This window comes from Prosopis cineraria, unplaced genomic scaffold (assembly GCF_029017545.1).
Source record: "Prosopis cineraria cultivar Desert tree isolate PC_DT_omini unplaced genomic scaffold, ASM2901754v1 PC12, whole genome shotgun sequence".
In the NCBI taxonomy this organism is placed as follows: Eukaryota; Viridiplantae; Streptophyta; class Magnoliopsida; order Fabales; family Fabaceae; genus Prosopis; species Prosopis cineraria.
The window spans coordinates 13,848,184-13,867,172 of NW_026555343.1; the positions used below are offsets into that span (position 1 = coordinate 13,848,184).

Below are 18,989 nucleotides of genomic sequence, written 5' to 3' on the forward strand. Positions count from 1 at the left end.
TAATTCAAGAGAGGAGTGTAATTAATCAGAAGGCAATTATTCCTATTAATACTCTAGATTAACAAATTAATATTAAGTAAATTTATTTGGATAATTATATGCTCTATGAATTGAAGAAGGGATTAGCCACCCTAGGTTGCCTTGATTGTTTGTGGTTGTTGAATTTTTAATTTTAATGCATTTTTCTAATTTCAATCCTTATTTTGCAAAAATCAAATCCATATCTTGTTTTTCTCAACTTAAATGAAAATGGAGACTTTATTGCCTACTTACCAATTAACTTGATTCTTTGTGGGATCGACCTTGATTTCCTACTTACTAATTATGAACCATACGCTTGCAGTAAACATATTTGTGTGCATTACTATCATACTTTTGGACTATGAATTTTTCATATTACACACATAATTGGGGTGTCATTCACTCTGACACTGCACCGTTTTAGGTATTAAGGAGCATATATTATGATTGCCTAGATGTTCTATGGTAACAATCCATAACATGTTTGCTACACCAGATGTCCCATGGTACCAGCCTGACCATATGGATTTCCTTCTCTACTTCCCTTAAGGTAAACTCTTACCCTCACTATCATGCTCATGATTTTCACACAATGCAGTCAAACACATTTAACATATTCATATCTCTTTTGTCATATCCTAATAATAAGGGTATGATCAGCATGAAATATGAGGTAAACTGAAATTCCATAAGCCTTGATTAAAAAGAAATTAAGTGAAATTATCAAAATATGTAAGTTATATATATAATAATAAAGTTCATAAAACTTTAAATGTTTTCTAAAAATTTTGGCAAAATCTCCCCTATAATTTGGACCTCTCAAAATTTCCATAACAAAACCTATCAATCAAACCAATAGGGAGACTAGCTCTATTTTAGCAATTTACATGATACAAAATAAGACCAAGACTAACTATGGTACACGTGGAGCACTAAACTATGATTACAAAATATAGTACATAATTTTTCCAAAACAATAATCACAATAGGCTTCCTTTCTTCCAAAAAGGCAAAAGAGCCCCTCAATGATTTGCTAGAGGTGTTAGGCTAGCTTCAATATCTGAAATCAAAGAAGTTATCAGTGATTAGTGTTCCAAATTACATATATGTATGGAAATATAAGAAGACATTAATGAATGAGTTTTGATTTAAAAATTTTGAAATAATGAAACATGAACTTGAACAAATAATAATAATCAAGAATAAGTTTGTTCAATGATACAATCATGAATTTGAACAATGTTAATAGGACAAAATAATTCATTAAAATTTATGCTGTTCATAGAATATAAAAATTTTAAACAATGATATGATTAGGTATAATGCTTTTAAAGAAATAACATAAAATAATGATTTTTATGTTTAAATCTAGGAGGGCTTTATCAAAACGAATAGCAAGCATAAACACACAATTCATGACGGTAACTAACCAAGCATGGACACACAATCCATGAGAATAAGAAACCAATTAAGTACGGCTGAAAGCCATGAAACAAATGCGGCTGGAGCCATGAGTCAAGCGCAGACATGAGGCCCATAAAAACAAGTATGAGTATAATGCTCACAAATAATCATCCCTCCAATTCCACGTGTGTTGGCCTGGGCATGAGGCTAGCATCTCCCATAAGTATTTTACTAGCTAGGTGTACTATAGCACACCAATGGTTAACAGAACTACCATTAACATTCAGCATTCTGAACTTAGTCCCCTTCATTAAAATCAAGTGTGTATGGAGAAACAGAAATAATTTCAAAATTCTCACTTGCAAATATTATTCAACTATTATTTTCCATTGCCCAAGATTATCATCATTTCCTTCATACACAAATCATTGCAATAAAAATTTTAGATCAATGTAGAATTAAATAATTAAACTGCTTATGAGAAATAATATCACTTATCATACATCCTTTTTAATCATTGCTTATCAACAATATAATTTATTAGTAAAATTTAGGACGTCATCATTAATAAGATCATTAATATGAAAATAGGATTAACAAGAATATGTAAACAATTTATAAAACAATAATAATAATAATAATATTTAAATAAAGAAGATTTTTATAAACACTTTACTAAAAATATATTCAAAATGTCACTCACTCATCTAAGAGTTTTTTCAAGAATTCTAAAACTTGACCCCCTTCAAGTTCTCTCTTACTTCAGTGACTCCAAATAATCTGACATATGACCCAATAATCCTCTTGTCATTTTGAATTTCCCTTCTTATAATAAACAAGAAAAATTAACATTCAAACCCTTCAATAATTCTTTAAATTCCTCATCGACCTCTAAAACTCACTAGACCCTCTAACAACTTTTATCAAGGAGATTAACAATATTTAATAACATTCAACCTTAACCATTAACTCAGCTCTTATTCCAAACTTAACAAAAATCTTAATTATTATATAGTTTAACAATTTCCCTTTAGGTGCTATACGATTTCAATGAGCAGTTCAAATTTATAACTGGTATGTAAAGACATATATTTCATCAAATAACATTTATAACCCCAAGCAATAACTCATGTCACCATACATACAATCCTTCAAGCTTTATTATGTAAATGTAACAATATTCTTTCAAGCATTTTCGCAAATATCTTGAGTACACTAAAGTTTAGTTCATATTAAGTACCCAGCAGTTTAATCAATTTCCAACAAAATTCCAGTATCGTCAGGGATACAAAGCATCTCAAATTGAATCTCAATAAACACTACTTGGGCAGCAACTAAAATTAACAATTTGAACTAGGAAAGAAAAATATTTTAACATTTATATACTCATTCAACAACTTCTTCCCTCCTTATTTTAGACAACTAAGAAATTCAATTTTTCCCTTCTCACAGTAACAACCAGTTGTAACAATTAGAACAAAACTTCAGCTCCCTCCTTCAACAGCCACGACAGCTTAAAGAGGGGGCCAAAAAAAAAACAACAACAACACTTATCGGCCAAAAGAGGAAAGGGATCATGCTTACCTCATGCACACATGTAAAACCAACAACTAAGGAGGAAGAATGGATGAAAGCTGAGTGCACCAACCAACACAAACTTGCGCGACAGCAGCTCCCATCAGCAAAGACAGAAACAGGGAGGAGAAGAAGTTGCAGATCGAACATGGAGAAGGAGAAAGGATGTCCGACGCAACCCAAGCCACAGCAAGAATAGAAAAGGAAGAGAAGAGACTAACTTCAGAACCCACACACACCACGCCAGCACCGCGGAGAGAAAGAGACAGAGGAACATGAGGCAACGATAGGAATCATAACAGACTCACGGTGGGGAGGACATGAGCAAGAACGGCGAGGTTCGGCGAGCAGAGGAGGAGATTGACAGCGATAAGATCAGTCTGATTGTGAGGGAAGAGTTCAACTGTGAGGATAGAAGAAAGCTCAAAGTCGGTGAAGAGGCCCAGTGAATACTCTTTTTCTTACATTCACGCGAAGAAGCATAAGCTGATCAAGAAGTTTGGAAAAAATTACAAGAAAAGAGTAAAGAAACAAAAGGCCCCAAATTCTTCAAGGATTTAAAACAAAATAAAATCAACTTTGCTAAAAACTTGTTTAAATAAAATATCCCTTGACAAATAAGTTTTGTTCAATTTAAAATTTAAAATCATTGTATCTTTATCATTTAACTTTTATTTATAACACAATTAATAAATGCATGTTATTTCACAAAATCTTTTCATTTTCCCACTTTATAAGTTCTAAATCATACAAGCATAAAAGATAATATATTTAAATTCACAACCAACTTGTAAATAATTAAACAAGTTAATAAATAATATGAATTATCTAATTATTTCAACCTTTTACATACACAAGGGTTACCCATGGTACTTATTATTTTTTACAATTTCCAGTGTTGAATATACACTTGAGCTGTGGCAACTCAAGTATTCCAGTGAGAATTAAAATTTATGATAAGGTATGTTAAAAGTATTTTTTTTATATAAATTTGGGGAAGATAGATTGGTGGCTAAGTGGAAATCTTGCTTGCTAAATATCCCTCAGTTCTAGGTTTGAATCCTCTTTTTGTTTTAGTGGAATATTTTATTTTGCCTTGTCACACGAAATTACTGAAATAGCCTTCTTAAAAAAAAAAAAAACACAGAAAGAGGAGACAAATAGGAATTAGACTAACGCATCAACTGCTTCTTTTATCCTCTCCCATTTTCAAATGCTATTGAAGAGGGAGAAAGAATGCTCCATTCAAACTTTCCATTCTTGCTTCTTCCTCCTCCGTCATTCAGGTCGCGGTCGAGGGTACAACAACTCATCTACGCATTCGCCGTTGCCGCAGGTACGTCACTGCTGGATTCTTCTCCTTCTCTGTTTCGCTCTCCATCCACATAACCTTCTTTTCCTCTCTTGATCTGCTGTTGATCTGGTTCGATGAAGCTTTAACCATAAACCCTCCTCTACCTCCTTCTCTTCCATAGTTCCATTGCTGATGAGAGTGAGTAGGTGAGCGAGAGATTTTCCTGCGGTCATTGCTGGGAGTCACTAGAATCTTCTCCCTCTGTTAGGCATCGCTGAAACCTTCCCCTTCCATGGACACATCGTCCTTGTGCCGGTGTGACAGAGCTCGTTCTTTCTTCCTCCTCCTCGTCTATTTGCACTATTGCCATAGGTGTCACCGGATTCTCCTCTCCCTTGGTGTGTTGTTTGGGTAAGCCTAAACCTTAGATTCTTTTTGTTGCATCTGTGGGTGGTTGGTTAAGGGGATTCAAATCTTTTTTCCTTGCGTGCTGTGATGACAAGGAATGGATGTTAAAGTTTCTATTGTTTGTGCTTATGGGATTTTAAATAGGTAAGGAATTTTGGAAAAGAAGCTATTATTATAGTGTCCAAGAAGAAGATGTTGAATGTGTAATTTTTACTTGGTTATATTTTCCAAAAAGCATGCACTAACTTAGGTGATGCACATTTGTGAATTTAGACTAGATGTTGTGAAGAAATTAAACAAAGTTATTTTGAGACTAGCTAGATTTTGGGAGTTAGACAGTGACAATTTGTAAAATATGGTGTTGTTTCATGATTAAACTTTGGGATGCACATGAGGTATTTGATAAAATATTTGATAGAAGAATTTTAATCTCTAATGGTAAATAAATCTTGTGAAGGTATTGTTGTTGATTAAATTATTATTAAGGGCAATTTTCTTTACAATGAAGGTTGGAATGGAATTAGAGAATTTTGAAAAACTGTGTGTGTGTGTGTGTTAAATCTTGATAAATTAGTTGAGTTTAAATTTTGGGTGGATATAGTACTATACAAAAGAAATAACAATGGTGACACTTTGGGCATCAGGGAATCAAGGCTCAAACAATATTTTAAAAGTGATTAATTAAGAGTAATTTATATAATTAAAAATATTTTAGGTAAGTAAATAACGTCTCAAATGACCTATTAATAAATTTATTTCCTCCAAAGTAATGTTTATTCATATTCATGACCATTTTCTCATCATAGATTAACTTCATTATTGTTTATTATGAAGAAGGATGCTTTTAATATACTAAGTTTTGAAAAATGAGTTAAAATTATTTTACGGTTGAGTACCTATCATTATTTATTATTGTAATAACCCTAAAAAAATAAAAATTAAATAATATATAAGCTTGATTTTTAATAGTGATTATATTAATTTTTGGAACAACATATAGCCCTGATGTAGTGGTAGCTGAACGTGTATTCTTCCATCAGTTCCAAGTTCGAATATCCACCGTGGGAAGACGTTGGTCAGCTTCTACTGCTCTCCCCTATTTCTGCATCGTTCTCCCTTGTTTTGTTATCTCTGAAATCGTGCAAGCACTTCAAGCTTCCTCGTCATTTTTCGTTCGCCGATTATGACTGTCACCGGCGTGTTCACTGCAGCTCTGTTCGTTATTGGTGCGTCAGATATGTGGCTTATGTTTCTTTTCTCTTTCTCTGTTCCAGATCGACGAGGTTGTTCTTCTTCGTTGCTGGCGTGATTATTTGGGTGAGTTAGATGGATTGTTTTCTTTACTTCTTTTATCAGTCATCAATCTGCTCACCTTCTTTTTGTGCTCGACAGCAACCTCTGTTCCCTTCCTTGTCTACGCGCAATTTCTTCTTCCTTCCCCTGTTCATGCCTGTTGGTTCATCTAAGTTAGAAGCTTCGATCTCTCCTCCTTCTCTTCATATAGTCTGTGTGTGTGAGTGGTTGGAATGATATTGTTGAGATTATAAATTTCTCTTTGATGCTTTTGCTGCCCGTGTTGATTATGGAAAGGAAAGAAATTCAAATTGAGCTGGAAAATCTATCTCAAGGCTTAGTAATGATACAGATATATATATATATATATATATGGCTCAAAATATTTAAGCTAAATTGATTTTTGTTAGATTGGTTGATCTTGAGCACTTGTTAGAGTGAATTTGAAAGAGAAGAGCTTAGGTGTAGAATTTGAAATTAGTGCCTATAAGATGTTTGTTATAATGGTTGTTAGAAAAATTAAACTTAATTTTTTTAATATTTTAAAATTTTATTGATTCTTGGAAATAGTATGGTTATTGATAACTTGTTAGATGTTTAAACTGAATGGGTAGAAATAATGCACTAAGGTATTTGGCATAAAGCCTGAGAGAAAATTCTGTTTCAAGAAAATGCATTGGCATGATTAAAACAAATTGGAGGAAACTAGTGATGTGAATGATAACACTTGAGCCACATCTAAAGACATAAATTTTGGTTTTGGAGTTTCAAATAATGGTGAATAGTTGAGATTGTATAATAAATTAAAAATTTATTAAAATTGTAGTTATTTATATCCTTATAAGTTGTGTGGAAGAAGAGGAACTTGATAAGAATTAAATAAAGAATATCTTTGGGGAATTTGGAATTTGATGAATAAATGAATAACATTCCATTTAATTGTTCATTAACAGTCTTTTATTGAAATATTTTATTTTTATGAAATGTATTTATAATATTGATGAAAGTATCTTTGTTTATTGAATTTTAAAATTTCTTGGTTACACAATTAATGCAAGATTGCACATTAGCTTTTAAGTATTAATTTGGCAAGTTTTGATATTTAAAACAGTTCATACGAGTTTGGTATTGAAAATGAAAATTTATTTTAGAATAATTATTGCTCTCGCATGTTTGAAATGTGATTTCTATGAGGACCTTATACAGACACTGGTTGCTAACAGTAGTTTCGTTAATCCTTGGTGCCTTGGTTAATGACTAGTTAGTTTGAATTTCGTGAGCCTTATTCTCAAATTTGTTGTTTGTGGGTATTGTACCTGCATTTCATTTCATGGCTTCAACCGCATTTGGTTAGCATTACCTTTGTGGACCATGTATCCACATTTGTTTTTATAGCTCAGGCTACTTTTGATTACTTATTCTTGTGGACTGTATGTTCACATTTGTTTTCATGGCATAACCCGCATTTGGTTATTTACTCTCATAGACTATGTGTGCACATTTATTACTTGTTCTATTAAGTCCTTAAAAAATTTGAATTTTGATTAACTTGCTCATTTGAAATTCTAATGGTTTCAATTAACAAGTATACTATTTTGATTTGTGTATGGGTAATTCCTTTTCTTTAAACAGGATAGAATAAAATGTTTCCAATCCAGTTTGATTTTGTGGTTATGATTATAATTTATAGATTATGAAATTATTATGTTGAATTATCATTTTTTTCAATTATTTTACATGATTATTTGGGTTTATTATTTTAATTCTTTTAAATTCTGTTTTGAGAATGCTATATAATGAAAAATTTATTTTAGTCTCAATTTCATTAACTGACACTGATTCTACTGATGACCTTTAAAAGGCAATACAGGTATACTAGTGGAAATTTTGTTTGATATCATTACCTTTTTTATGTAAATATTTAAGTCTTATGTATTTTATTTTAGAAAAAAAATTAGTTGCTCTACATAGATTGTTGTTAGAATTTTATTTTGATTTATATATTGTTTGCTAGCTGGAAGGAGCTGAGCTCCTGATTTAGTTGAAGTTTTGACTGAATCAGTGTATTATAAAAATTTCGAGAGATCCTACTTACTGGGGAGATTCTGTCAAAATTTCTAGAGGAGCATTGAAACCTTGTTATAACAATTAATATCAAAGTGTTATAATTTCTATATAATTTAATTTTTTTTAGAAAATGAAATGAATTTTCATTTTGAAGCTTACGAAAATGTGTGAAGTGATTTGCTCCCATGTTAGTCACCTTCTGTTTTCAAAGCGTGACAATTATATTGAAAAGTGTTTGATTTGTTGGTTAAAGAATGATTTATTATTATGAACCATGCATGCTTGACTTAAAATGTGGGATCGAATCTGTCACACCCTAAAAATTAAACGTGACTGACACTGAATATATATACACAGATATACATCCTTAAGCCTTGATGAAGGAAGCTTTAATCTAATATTTTAATTCATTTGAAATATGATGAAAAATAATTGTGATATTTTCATATAAACAAAAGATTCATAAACTTTTATAAAAGCTTCACTAGAATCTCCCCTTTAAATAGGACCTCTTAAAGTCTCTACAACAACAATATACAATTCAAATCAGAAATGCAGAGCTTTGCTCCTCCACAATAAAAAGACAAATAGATTACAAATTAGAATTCTATCTATAGTTTATGTGAAGCATACCTAATCATAATTTCAAAATACAACACAAAATTAGCATTTACATCAAAAGGAAGGTATTCTTAAAAAGTCTTGTCATCAATTCAACAATGAGCCCCTCAAAGTTCAAGTTCAACAGGGTAAATCATTGACTATGCCATCTGAGGTCACAAATATTTTTAATGAATAACTTTCCGACAATAAATAATCGAACATGAATAAAAAGGACGTTTAAAACAATAATGCAAGTCAAAGAAACAATGATTTTCATAAAAAAAAATTAATAAATTTTAAAATAAAAGGGATTCTGTATAATTTTAAATGAACTCTCAAACCATTTAATTTTCATATCAAATATTCTTATTACTTTTTTCAAAGAAGAAAATAAACTAAATAAATAAATATTAAATAAATGACTAGTTAAAAACAAATGAGATATAAAATCACCAAGTAATCAAATTCATATTTATAGGGACTTATCAGAACAATTAACAAACATGGACACATAGTCCACGATAGTAAATAACCACGAAGACAAATGTGGACACACAGTCTATGAGGGTAAATAACCAAATGCAGCCTGGGTTATGAAATAAATGTGGATACACAATCCATGAGGGTAATACTAACCAAACTTGACTTGAAATCATGAAATCAAATACAGGTGTTAGACTCAGGAATAACAGACATGAGCACAAAGCTCACAAAAATCAAACTAGCTAGTAATTGACCATAGCGTGCCAAAAGCTAACAGAACTGTCGTTAGCAACCAATGTTCTATATAAAGTCCCTTTCAAATCTAATTTCAAACATATGAGAAAATAATCAATATTAAAATAACTTTTTCATTTTTAATGTCAAACTCGCATGAATCATTCTCTGTATTAATCCAATATTTTTCAGAATGAAATTTCATAATTAAAATCCAAACTGGCATTTATTAATTAACTAAAGTGACCAAAGCTAATAAAATGAATTCATTAATTTGAAAATATATTTTATTGAAAAAAAAAAACATTCATATGCCACAATTTAAATGTACTTCACCACCACCTTATAATTTTAAACTAAAATAATTTAATTAACAAAATATTCAAAACTTAGCATAACTGTTATTAAAAATAACTTACATGAAAACATAATATTTTACCAAAAATAATCTTATTGATAAATTAATTGGGATGCTATTCACTTACCTGATAGATTCTCAAAGATATAAGTTATTCCAAGTCAATTGCTTACATAACATGGCTGCTCCTTAATTCTCTATTACCCAATGTAACACCATGTTATTTTTACATTCCCTTTAACTAAATATACACCCAAACTCTTTAAATTACTTGAGTTTAGTATTCATCAACCTAAAGGGCACATCCCCTCCCAAGTCCATGTCACATGAAAAGAAAATATTTAATACAAATTTTTGACAAATAGAATATAATATTGAATTTATACTATATTCCAAATGATAATCCATCGAGCACACATAAAAAGATTCTCAACATTATCTTTCACATACATCATGGTGAATTTAATCCATATATCTCCAAGAATATCTAATCAATATCTACAAATTTCAAATCTCAAAGTAGAAAATAAATAACTTCTATACAAGCAACTTTTCAAAATAAAATCATCAAACCCTAATGTAAGAGTCATTAACTAAAGGTAGTTCTCTTCATGAACTCGATGCTCCTCTCATGTCAGAGATAGGGTGACTATGAAACTATCAAGAATTTAAGATTGCACGTCACCATAATTTGCACATCATAGTTTCACTATATAACTTTAGCCGTAGTTCGTTATCCAAATAGGATCGATTTTCTCATAGACTTTTTACCAAACGCCTTCAATGCATCACTTTACAATCACTAACACAAGGTTCTTAACCTTCAAATCTCCTACCCAAAAATTTTCAAACATCAATATTCAAATTTATCAGATTTTCTCAATCACAGATCCCATCAGGAATCAAATTTTAAGACCAAAGAAAACCAACTCAAATTCTTCCTCTCACAGTAACTAATGCACATAAGCAAAATTACATACCAACACATGCTTAGCTCATGTTTCAGCTCAATTAAACCCCTTTTACTCTTCCATTTCAGCATCCACTCACATCAGCGATAGTAGAAGTAAGGAAGAGGAGAAGCTAACCGTGTGAACATGGAAGAGATGCCGAACAAGGATGAACAGGGGAAGAAGGTATGAGCACAACACACAAAAAAGGGAAGAATAGAGTATAAAAAACATCAGACTGAGAAGCACAAAGACTCACGAGAGCACCCCCAATCCCTGACTTGGCTTCCCTACACACCACCGACGTACACAAGAGTAAAAGAAACAGAACAGCGGACAGAGAGTCGACCTTGCAATAGCAACTAGAAGCACTCCACAGTCATTGGTGCAAGGTAGGCGACGGAAAGCACGGTGGAGAATTGAGCGACGGGAATTGCTCATCAGTGCTCTCTCACTCAATGTCTCTCTCACTCTCGATTCTTCTAATGTTGTAGATCAAAGAGAGGAAGAATTGTGTGTGCGCCATTTCATATCTGATTCTTTCTTTTTTTTTTTAGGGCAAATTGGTAATTTCCTAGAAATGAAATAAAAATAATAATATATATTTGACACCACCAAGATTCGATGACTGGACTTATAATAGCCACAAATTGTAATTACCATTAAACTAGCCATTTTCTTGTTAAATTGCTCCAAAATTTAATAAAAATATTTATCTAATTATAGTTTTTAATATACTGTTATTTTTTTGAGTCATTACAGAATCAAAATGTTGATTGCTTGTAACAGTTCTATTAGCCTTTGGTACACCATGATACATCTAGTTAGCAAGGTGTTTGTAGGATGTGCTAGCTCCGTGTGCAGCTAATGTACATGAAAAGGAGGAATGGATATTCGTGAGCATGTATTGATGCTTGTATAGTGGTTTCTACCGCACTTGTTTCGTGCTTATACCACACTTGACTAGTTACTTACCCTCGTAGACTGTTTGTCCCTACTTGTTTGTTATTTGCTCTTATGGATTGTATGTATATGCTTGTTATCTATTTTAATGAAGTCCTGTAAAAGAATATTTTTAAATTTCCTATTTTGAATTAATCTTACTAAGCAAGTTGATTTTCATGAATTGATTTCTTTATGATGAGATGTGCATTTCCTAAATGGTTGATACAAGCTTGGAAGTTATGAAGTGGAATTTGATTGTTGTGTTATAATCATATGAGGATGTTGTTGGATTAAATGCTTAAATAAAATTATTTAATTTGAATTATACACTCCTACTATTCTAAATGACTATTTTAGTTAAATTCATGTTTATTCTATTTATATTTTTTATTTCTTTTAATTTTAATTTAGGACATCATTCACTGAAAAATATATTTTTGGCCTCAGATGGAATAGATGAACTGGTACCTCGAGGGGTCCCTTAAGGAGTTTTATTGCTCAACTAAAGTGGAAGAATTTTTTAAACAATTCCTAATTTGATGAAAATTTAACTTTGTACTTATGTTAGAGTCTGACCTTAGGCGATTCACCTAGATTATAGGTAGGATCCTCATATTTCTTTTGAGATTGAATATCTGATTTAATATTGTAAAAAAAAATCTAATCATCCTATTAATGTTTTCAAAGTATTAGTTTAGGAGTTTCTCTAGTTAAGACTTAAGGGATGTGAGTTTTGTATCCATATTCCATGTTGATCATACTTGATTTTTGGAGTGTGACATGAGCTATTTCAATATACAAGATGAAGTACTATATGTCAATTTCCTAATCTAACATAAGTACTAAACAGCACAACTAAGTTAATCTAAACTTCAAACTCTTATCATTGAACAATTCTAAGTTCTAATCAACCTCTACAAGCTTCTTACAACTTCCACTCACTCTATTAACATCAATATAGGGTTTTTACAACTTTAACCTTTCATTTGAGGCTAAAATTCAACCAAATCTCCAAAACCCCCTTAGCAACACCAATCTAATTACAAACTCTTAACTTAACTTCCAATAACCCTATACCAGTCATTGGGCTAAATAACAACCTTCACAAACTCAAAATTCAATTTTACCTATGATAACCCAAGAATTTTAAGTAAAATTAAATAAGTAAATTTCTGTTTTAATATTAATTATATTAACTCTTAGAATAAATATGATAAGAAAGAAAGCTAATGCAGTGGAAGCTGAATATGCATTTTTCTCATTAGGTCACGTTCGAAGCTGATGAAGACCAGGAAATCTTTTTTAATGCTTTTTGTTTATAAAATTACTAAATTACCCTTTTCAAATTTGATAAAAGTTTCATTCTCTTCTTTGACCATTCCAGAAAACCGCGAGAGAGAGAGAGAGAGAGAGAGGGTATGAGAAGCTAACCAACTCACCATTTTCTCTGCATCTTCGACCCTCTTCTCATTCTAGTGATCGTCGACTCATCTCCCCTTCGGATTTCCTGTGGTGGCTGGTGAGGTTGAAGCTTGTAGTTGTTCTAGTTTGTTCCCTCCATGTTTTATGTCTCTATTTTTCCGCTTCATCTTCTGCTCTGTCTTTGTTTGTGTCGTTGCGCTCGAGTTGCTGCTGGTGGTGCTGTCACGAGTTTGGTCTACTGCTGCTGATACCATTTTCTCCTTGCTGGCGTGCTGTATTCGGGTCTTCCCCTCCCTATCTAGTGGCTTATTTCATTTTCTTCCTCTTTGTTTCTGCAGTGGAGAGTCTTGTGGTTACCTGAGCGTGAGCTTCTCTTCTCCATTTTCCATCGGTATTCCTTATCTCCTTCTATTTTTTTCTTCCAAGATGGACGTTCATATTTCCTCTGTTGGTGCTGTGGGTTTTCTTTCCTTTCTTCTCTCAGTTTAGCAACACAGGAGCTGCTTCATTGTGCTCCTTTTTCTGTTCCATTTCACTGGGTTGAGGTGAGGAGATTCAAACCTTTTCATTGTCGGTTCTGTTGTGAGGGTGAACGTGTTCTATTGTGGCTGGGCGTGAGATGCAAAATTTTTTTGTTCTGGTTCTGCTACTGTCGTATGGTGTAATGAAATATATATATATATATATATAATAAAGTTAAATGAGCTTGGAATCCATTTGAAATTTGGTAATGATATATGCATGTATATGTTTAAGGCTTAGTTAAATTTATTGTTGGACTAGTTGATCTTAAGAATTTGATTAGCATGAAGTCAAAACATAAGAGCTTAGGCATGAAATTTGTAAGATGTTTGCTAAAATGCTTGTTAGAAGAATTAAATTTGATTTTTAATATTTTAAAGTTTTATTAGTTCTTGATTTGTATGGTAATGGTAAATTGCTGAATATTTCAATTGAATGGTTAGAGTGGCATGGTTAAAGATATATGAAGGAAATTGGTGTAAAGCCTAAGAGAAAATTTTATCTCAAGTAAATAGAGTGGCATGGCTAAAGATATATGAAGGAAATTAGTGATATGAATGATAATGCATGGACTAACTTTAAATCACAAAATTGATTTTGAATTTTAGATGATGATGGATAATTTGGTATTGTGTTAAACATTGGAAATCTATTACAACTTCATTTATTATATCTGTATAGGGTGTGTGGAAGAAGAGAATTATGGTAGAAATTGAAGACAGAATATTTTTAAAATTTAGAGCTTTGACATGTAAGTGAATAACACCTTCTTTAATTTATTTTTATTATCAATAGATTTTTACTGAAATATTTTACTCTTATGAATTACGTTAGTTTGAAAATTACGGAATATTGATGATAGATAATTAGATGATGATATGTGCATTTATTTCCTCAAAAAATATTTCAAAGATTTATGAAATTATTTTATTTATTAAACTCTGGAAATTCTTAGTTATTCTATTAATGCAAGCTTGTACATTATTTATGAAATATTATTTTTGACAAGTACAAAATTAAAATTTGAAATAATTCATGCAAGTTGGGTATTGAAAATGTAAATTGTATTTCAAAAGTGATTATTTTTCTTGCATATTTGAAGCGTGATTTTTAAGAAAACTCTAAACAGAACATTGTTGCTAACGATAGTTCCATTAGCCTGTAGCACACTATGGTTAAAAACTAACTAGTTTGTCTCGTGGGCTTTGTTCTCATATTTGTTATTTGTGGGCTTTGTACCCACGTTTGTTTTCCTAGCCATGAGCCGTGTTTGGTTATTTACCCTCGTAGACTGTGTGTTCATGTTTGTTTTTGCGGCATAAGCCATGTTTGGTCATTTATCCTTATGGACTATGTGTCCACGTTTATTACTTATTATGTTGAGTTCTCAAAATTCTTAATGTTGACTAATATGTGTTTTTGAGGTTTCCATGGTTTGGTTAGCAAGTATATTACTTTGATTTATGTCTAAATAAATTGTTTTCTTCAAGCACAATAAAATAAATTACTTCTAATTTACTCTCACTTTATGGTTATGATTATGATTTACAGACTTATAAGTTTATTATCTTGAATTATCATCTTTTCAATTAGTTTACACTAATATTTGAGTTTATTGTTATAATTTTTTTAAATTCTACTTTGGGAATGCTATTCATTAAAAAAAATTTATTTTGGTCTTAGATTTATTAGCTGACGCTGATCCCACATCGACCTCTGAAGGGCAATATAACTATATTGGGTGAAAATTTTATCTGGTACTATTGCTTTTTGATATAAATATTTAAGTCTTATGTATCTTGATTTAGTAGAAAGATTAGTTACTCTATATAGATTGTTGTTAGGACCTTATTGTGATCTATATACTATTTGCTAGCTGGATGTAACTAAGCTCCTAAATGGTACTGTATTCTGTGAAAATTTTTGTGTTGTAAAATTTTTTAGAGATCTTATTTACAAGGAAGGTTCTGCTAAAATTTTTACTAAAACATCGAGAGTTTGCTATGACAATTAATATTAAAAATGTTTAAAATTTTCATATAATCTAATTATTTATTTTTACAATGGAATGAATTTTTATTTTGATGCTTACGGGAATCTGTGAAGTGATTCACACCCGTGTCAGTCACCTACTATTTTGGGGCATGACAGTTTTGGTATTAAAGCCAAGGTTTTTTATATATGGTTATGTGGAGTAAGAACTTTTCAGTGAGGTTTCAATTATTGTCATGAACCTGGACATAATTATAATTGAGGCATCATTGGAAGTTCTATAGGAAGTCTTCAAACATTATTTGTTTCTTGTTATTGATTTCTTTTGCTATATAGAATTGTATGTTAAAACTAAATATTTCTTTGATCTTCTTATATAGTTAAACATACCACCCAGATATCGAGTATCTACTAGGAGCTCTACTGGTAGTAGGGCCTCTGGTAGAATTTCTTTGACAGATAAAGTGCCCTTGAGAGGTAGAGGACAGCGTCAAACTAGGATCAGGGCTAGGGGTAGCCAAACCCTTAGGCCACTTTAAGATATTTCTTATAGAGATGAATGAGTAGTTCTCAGTCTGAGGAATAGACTGTCCCTTCAACACATGATATGTAAGAGGAAAATCCTACGGTTAAGCTATTGGAATTTATGAAACTAAATTCACCGTCCTTTTTGAGAACTAATAAATGAGAGGATCTAATTGAATTCCTCAAAGGAATTATGAAGAGATGTAGGGCCTTGAGATGCCCTGATGTCTAGTATGTTGAATTTACAATGCTCCAGTTTCAAGGAGTAGTGAGTACTTGAGCAAAAATAGTCCCAGGTTTACATGCAACTAGAGTACCTTCTTTGACTTGGGAAGAATTCAAGACTATATTTTTGAATCGATATTTGCCTTAAAGTACTAGAGACACAAAAGTTGAAGAGTTTTTCACTTTAAAGTGAAGTAAAGGAATGTCAATAGTAGAATATGATTAGAAGTTTACAAAATTATCTTCTTTTACCTCTCATATTATACCAATTGAAAGGGAACGGATTAGTAGGTTTGTGTATGGATAGCCAGTAGACATACATGAAAATATAGCACCTATACTGGGTCATGATATTACCTATACTGAGATTGTTGATAGCGTATTGAGAATTGAGAATTGACATAAGGTAGAGGAAGTAAGTTTTAGGAAAAGCAAGAGGGAGCACGATAAAAATTTTCCCAGTTCTTCCTCCAAGAGTCATCAATTATCAAGTCAATCTCACTTTCGTACCATGCAGTCTAGACCTAGATCATATGGTTCACCATCAGCAAGCACTTTTGTCATGAAATCTAATCCTAGCAATGTTAGACCCAGAGCCCACTCAGTTCCAAATCAATCAGGTTATATTAAAAACCCTTGTGCTAGTTGTGGAAAATACCATTCGGGACCATGTCATAAAGTGTCTGGCATATACTTTGGGTTTGGGCATATGGGCTATTTGAGAAGAAATTGTCCATATCTCCAATTTATGTCAAGCACGAATCATTCAACTTTCTCCCTACCTTACTTCATCTTCTGTCTTACCTGCTTGGGCTGCCTCTACGTCAGTTGGCAAGGGCATGTCTGGAAGGGGAAATGGTAAGAGAAGACAGTCTTCTTGAAGGCAAAGACAGTTGAGAGTTTATGTTATGACAAGGCATGATACTAAAGCTTTAAATGTTGTTGTTACAAGTATTTTAACTGTGTGCTCTAATTAGGCTTTTGCATTACTTGATCCTAGATCAATTCATTCATATGTGTCTGTTTATCTTACTAAGAGGTGGGTAAATAACCTATGAAACTTGATAATTCATTTGTAGTTGGTACTCTAATAGGGGAATCTTTAATTGTTTCTTATGTATATAAGTCTTGTGAAGTGTCTCTTAAGGGTAAAGAAACCCTTATTGATTTGATGATGCTTGATATAGTTGATTTTGATGTAATTTTGGGCATAGACTGGTTAGCTTCCTACTATGCTACCGTGACCGCCACTTAAAAGTGGTAAAATTTGATATTCCAAGTGGAGATCCTTTTGTATTATGAGGGAGTTTATTGAAAAGACCTACTAATCTTATTTCGGTTTTAAAAGCCTAACAATTACTTCAGAAGGATTGTCAAGGGTTTTTAGCTATAGTAAAAGACATTGATAAGTCCACTATTAGTTTGGATCAAATCCTAGTCGTTGAGAATTTCTTGATGTTTTTCTAGAAGAATTACCTAGATTTTCACTTGATCGGGAGATTGAATTTGCCATTGACTTGGTTCTGAACACTCAACCAAATTCTATGCTGCCTTACAGAATGGCACCTTTTGAGTTGAGAGAACTGAAGACTCAATTGCAAGAACTATTAGATAAGGGATTCATTCAATCAAGCACATCTCCTTAGGGAGCACTAGTGCTCTTTGTGAAGAAAAAGGATGGGTCATTAAGACTCTACATCGTTTATCAGTAGCTTAATAAAGTGACGATAAAAAATAAGTATCCACTGCCTCAAATTGATGATCTTTTTATCAGCTACAAGAGCTTAGTGTTTTTTTTTCCAAAATAGACTTGCATTTAGGTTATCATCAATTAAAGATCAAGAAGGAGGACATACCTAAGATTGCATTTAGAACTCGATATGGTCATTACGAATTCCTTGTAATGTCATTTGGGTTAACTAATGCACCAGCAACATTCATGGATTTGATAAATTGGGTGTTTAGACCATTCCTTGATAAGTTCTTGATCATTTTATTGATGATATTTTGATATATTCAAAATGTTGGATAGGGAGGCGCAGCGAAAGATTAAAATTTTAAAATCCCTATCTAGATACGGACCGAACGAACTCATTTAAGTCAAGGTAAATAGAAGAGTTACCTTTTAATTTTTCAAACTTGATGTGTGTTCTCTTCAAGAGTTTAGATCTCAGGAGCTGACAAAGTAGATTTGCTCCCTCTATCGATATCCACAAGAATAGCTCTCTAATTCGAATAGTATACTAGTACTCCTAGCTTTCATTCTTCTTTAAATATTAGTTTTTCCTTTCTCTAGGGTGTTTCGTGACTCTTAAAGTATTTGGCCATTAAACTTTTTTAACTCTCTAACTCTCTTCGTAAAGCACGTCCCTATTTATATAATATATATATATAATATATATTAGAGAGTTTTCGTCTTTCACTAAAAAGCCTACAAAATTTTAATTAAATTTATCTCATAAATTTAATCTATGATATTATATTTAATTCAAATTTATCTTAAATTTAAATTTAAAACTGACATGAAATTCCCTCATATCATGTTGAGTTATTCAATTTAATTTATCATATAAAATTAAATTTAAAACTAACACAATATAATATAATATATATCACATATACATATTTTATTATATAATACGAATATATTTCAAAAATACATATATAA

General features: G+C 31.7%; 1 protein-coding gene across 1 annotated transcript in view; it reads right to left on the bottom strand.

The window, feature by feature from the left end:
• Nucleotides 1-16,819: 16,819 nt before the first annotated feature.
• Nucleotides 16,820-18,989, bottom strand: part of LOC129289133 (uncharacterized) — a 2,978-nt gene continuing 808 nt past the window's right edge. The window contains exons 5-6 of the mRNA XM_054925941.1: nucleotides 17,126-17,197; nucleotides 16,820-16,896 (exon numbers count right to left, since the gene is read on the bottom strand). Of these exons, the coding sequence (XP_054781916.1) occupies nucleotides 16,820-16,896; nucleotides 17,126-17,197 (149 nt within the window). The remainder of the gene's footprint in view (nucleotides 16,897-17,125; nucleotides 17,198-18,989) is intronic.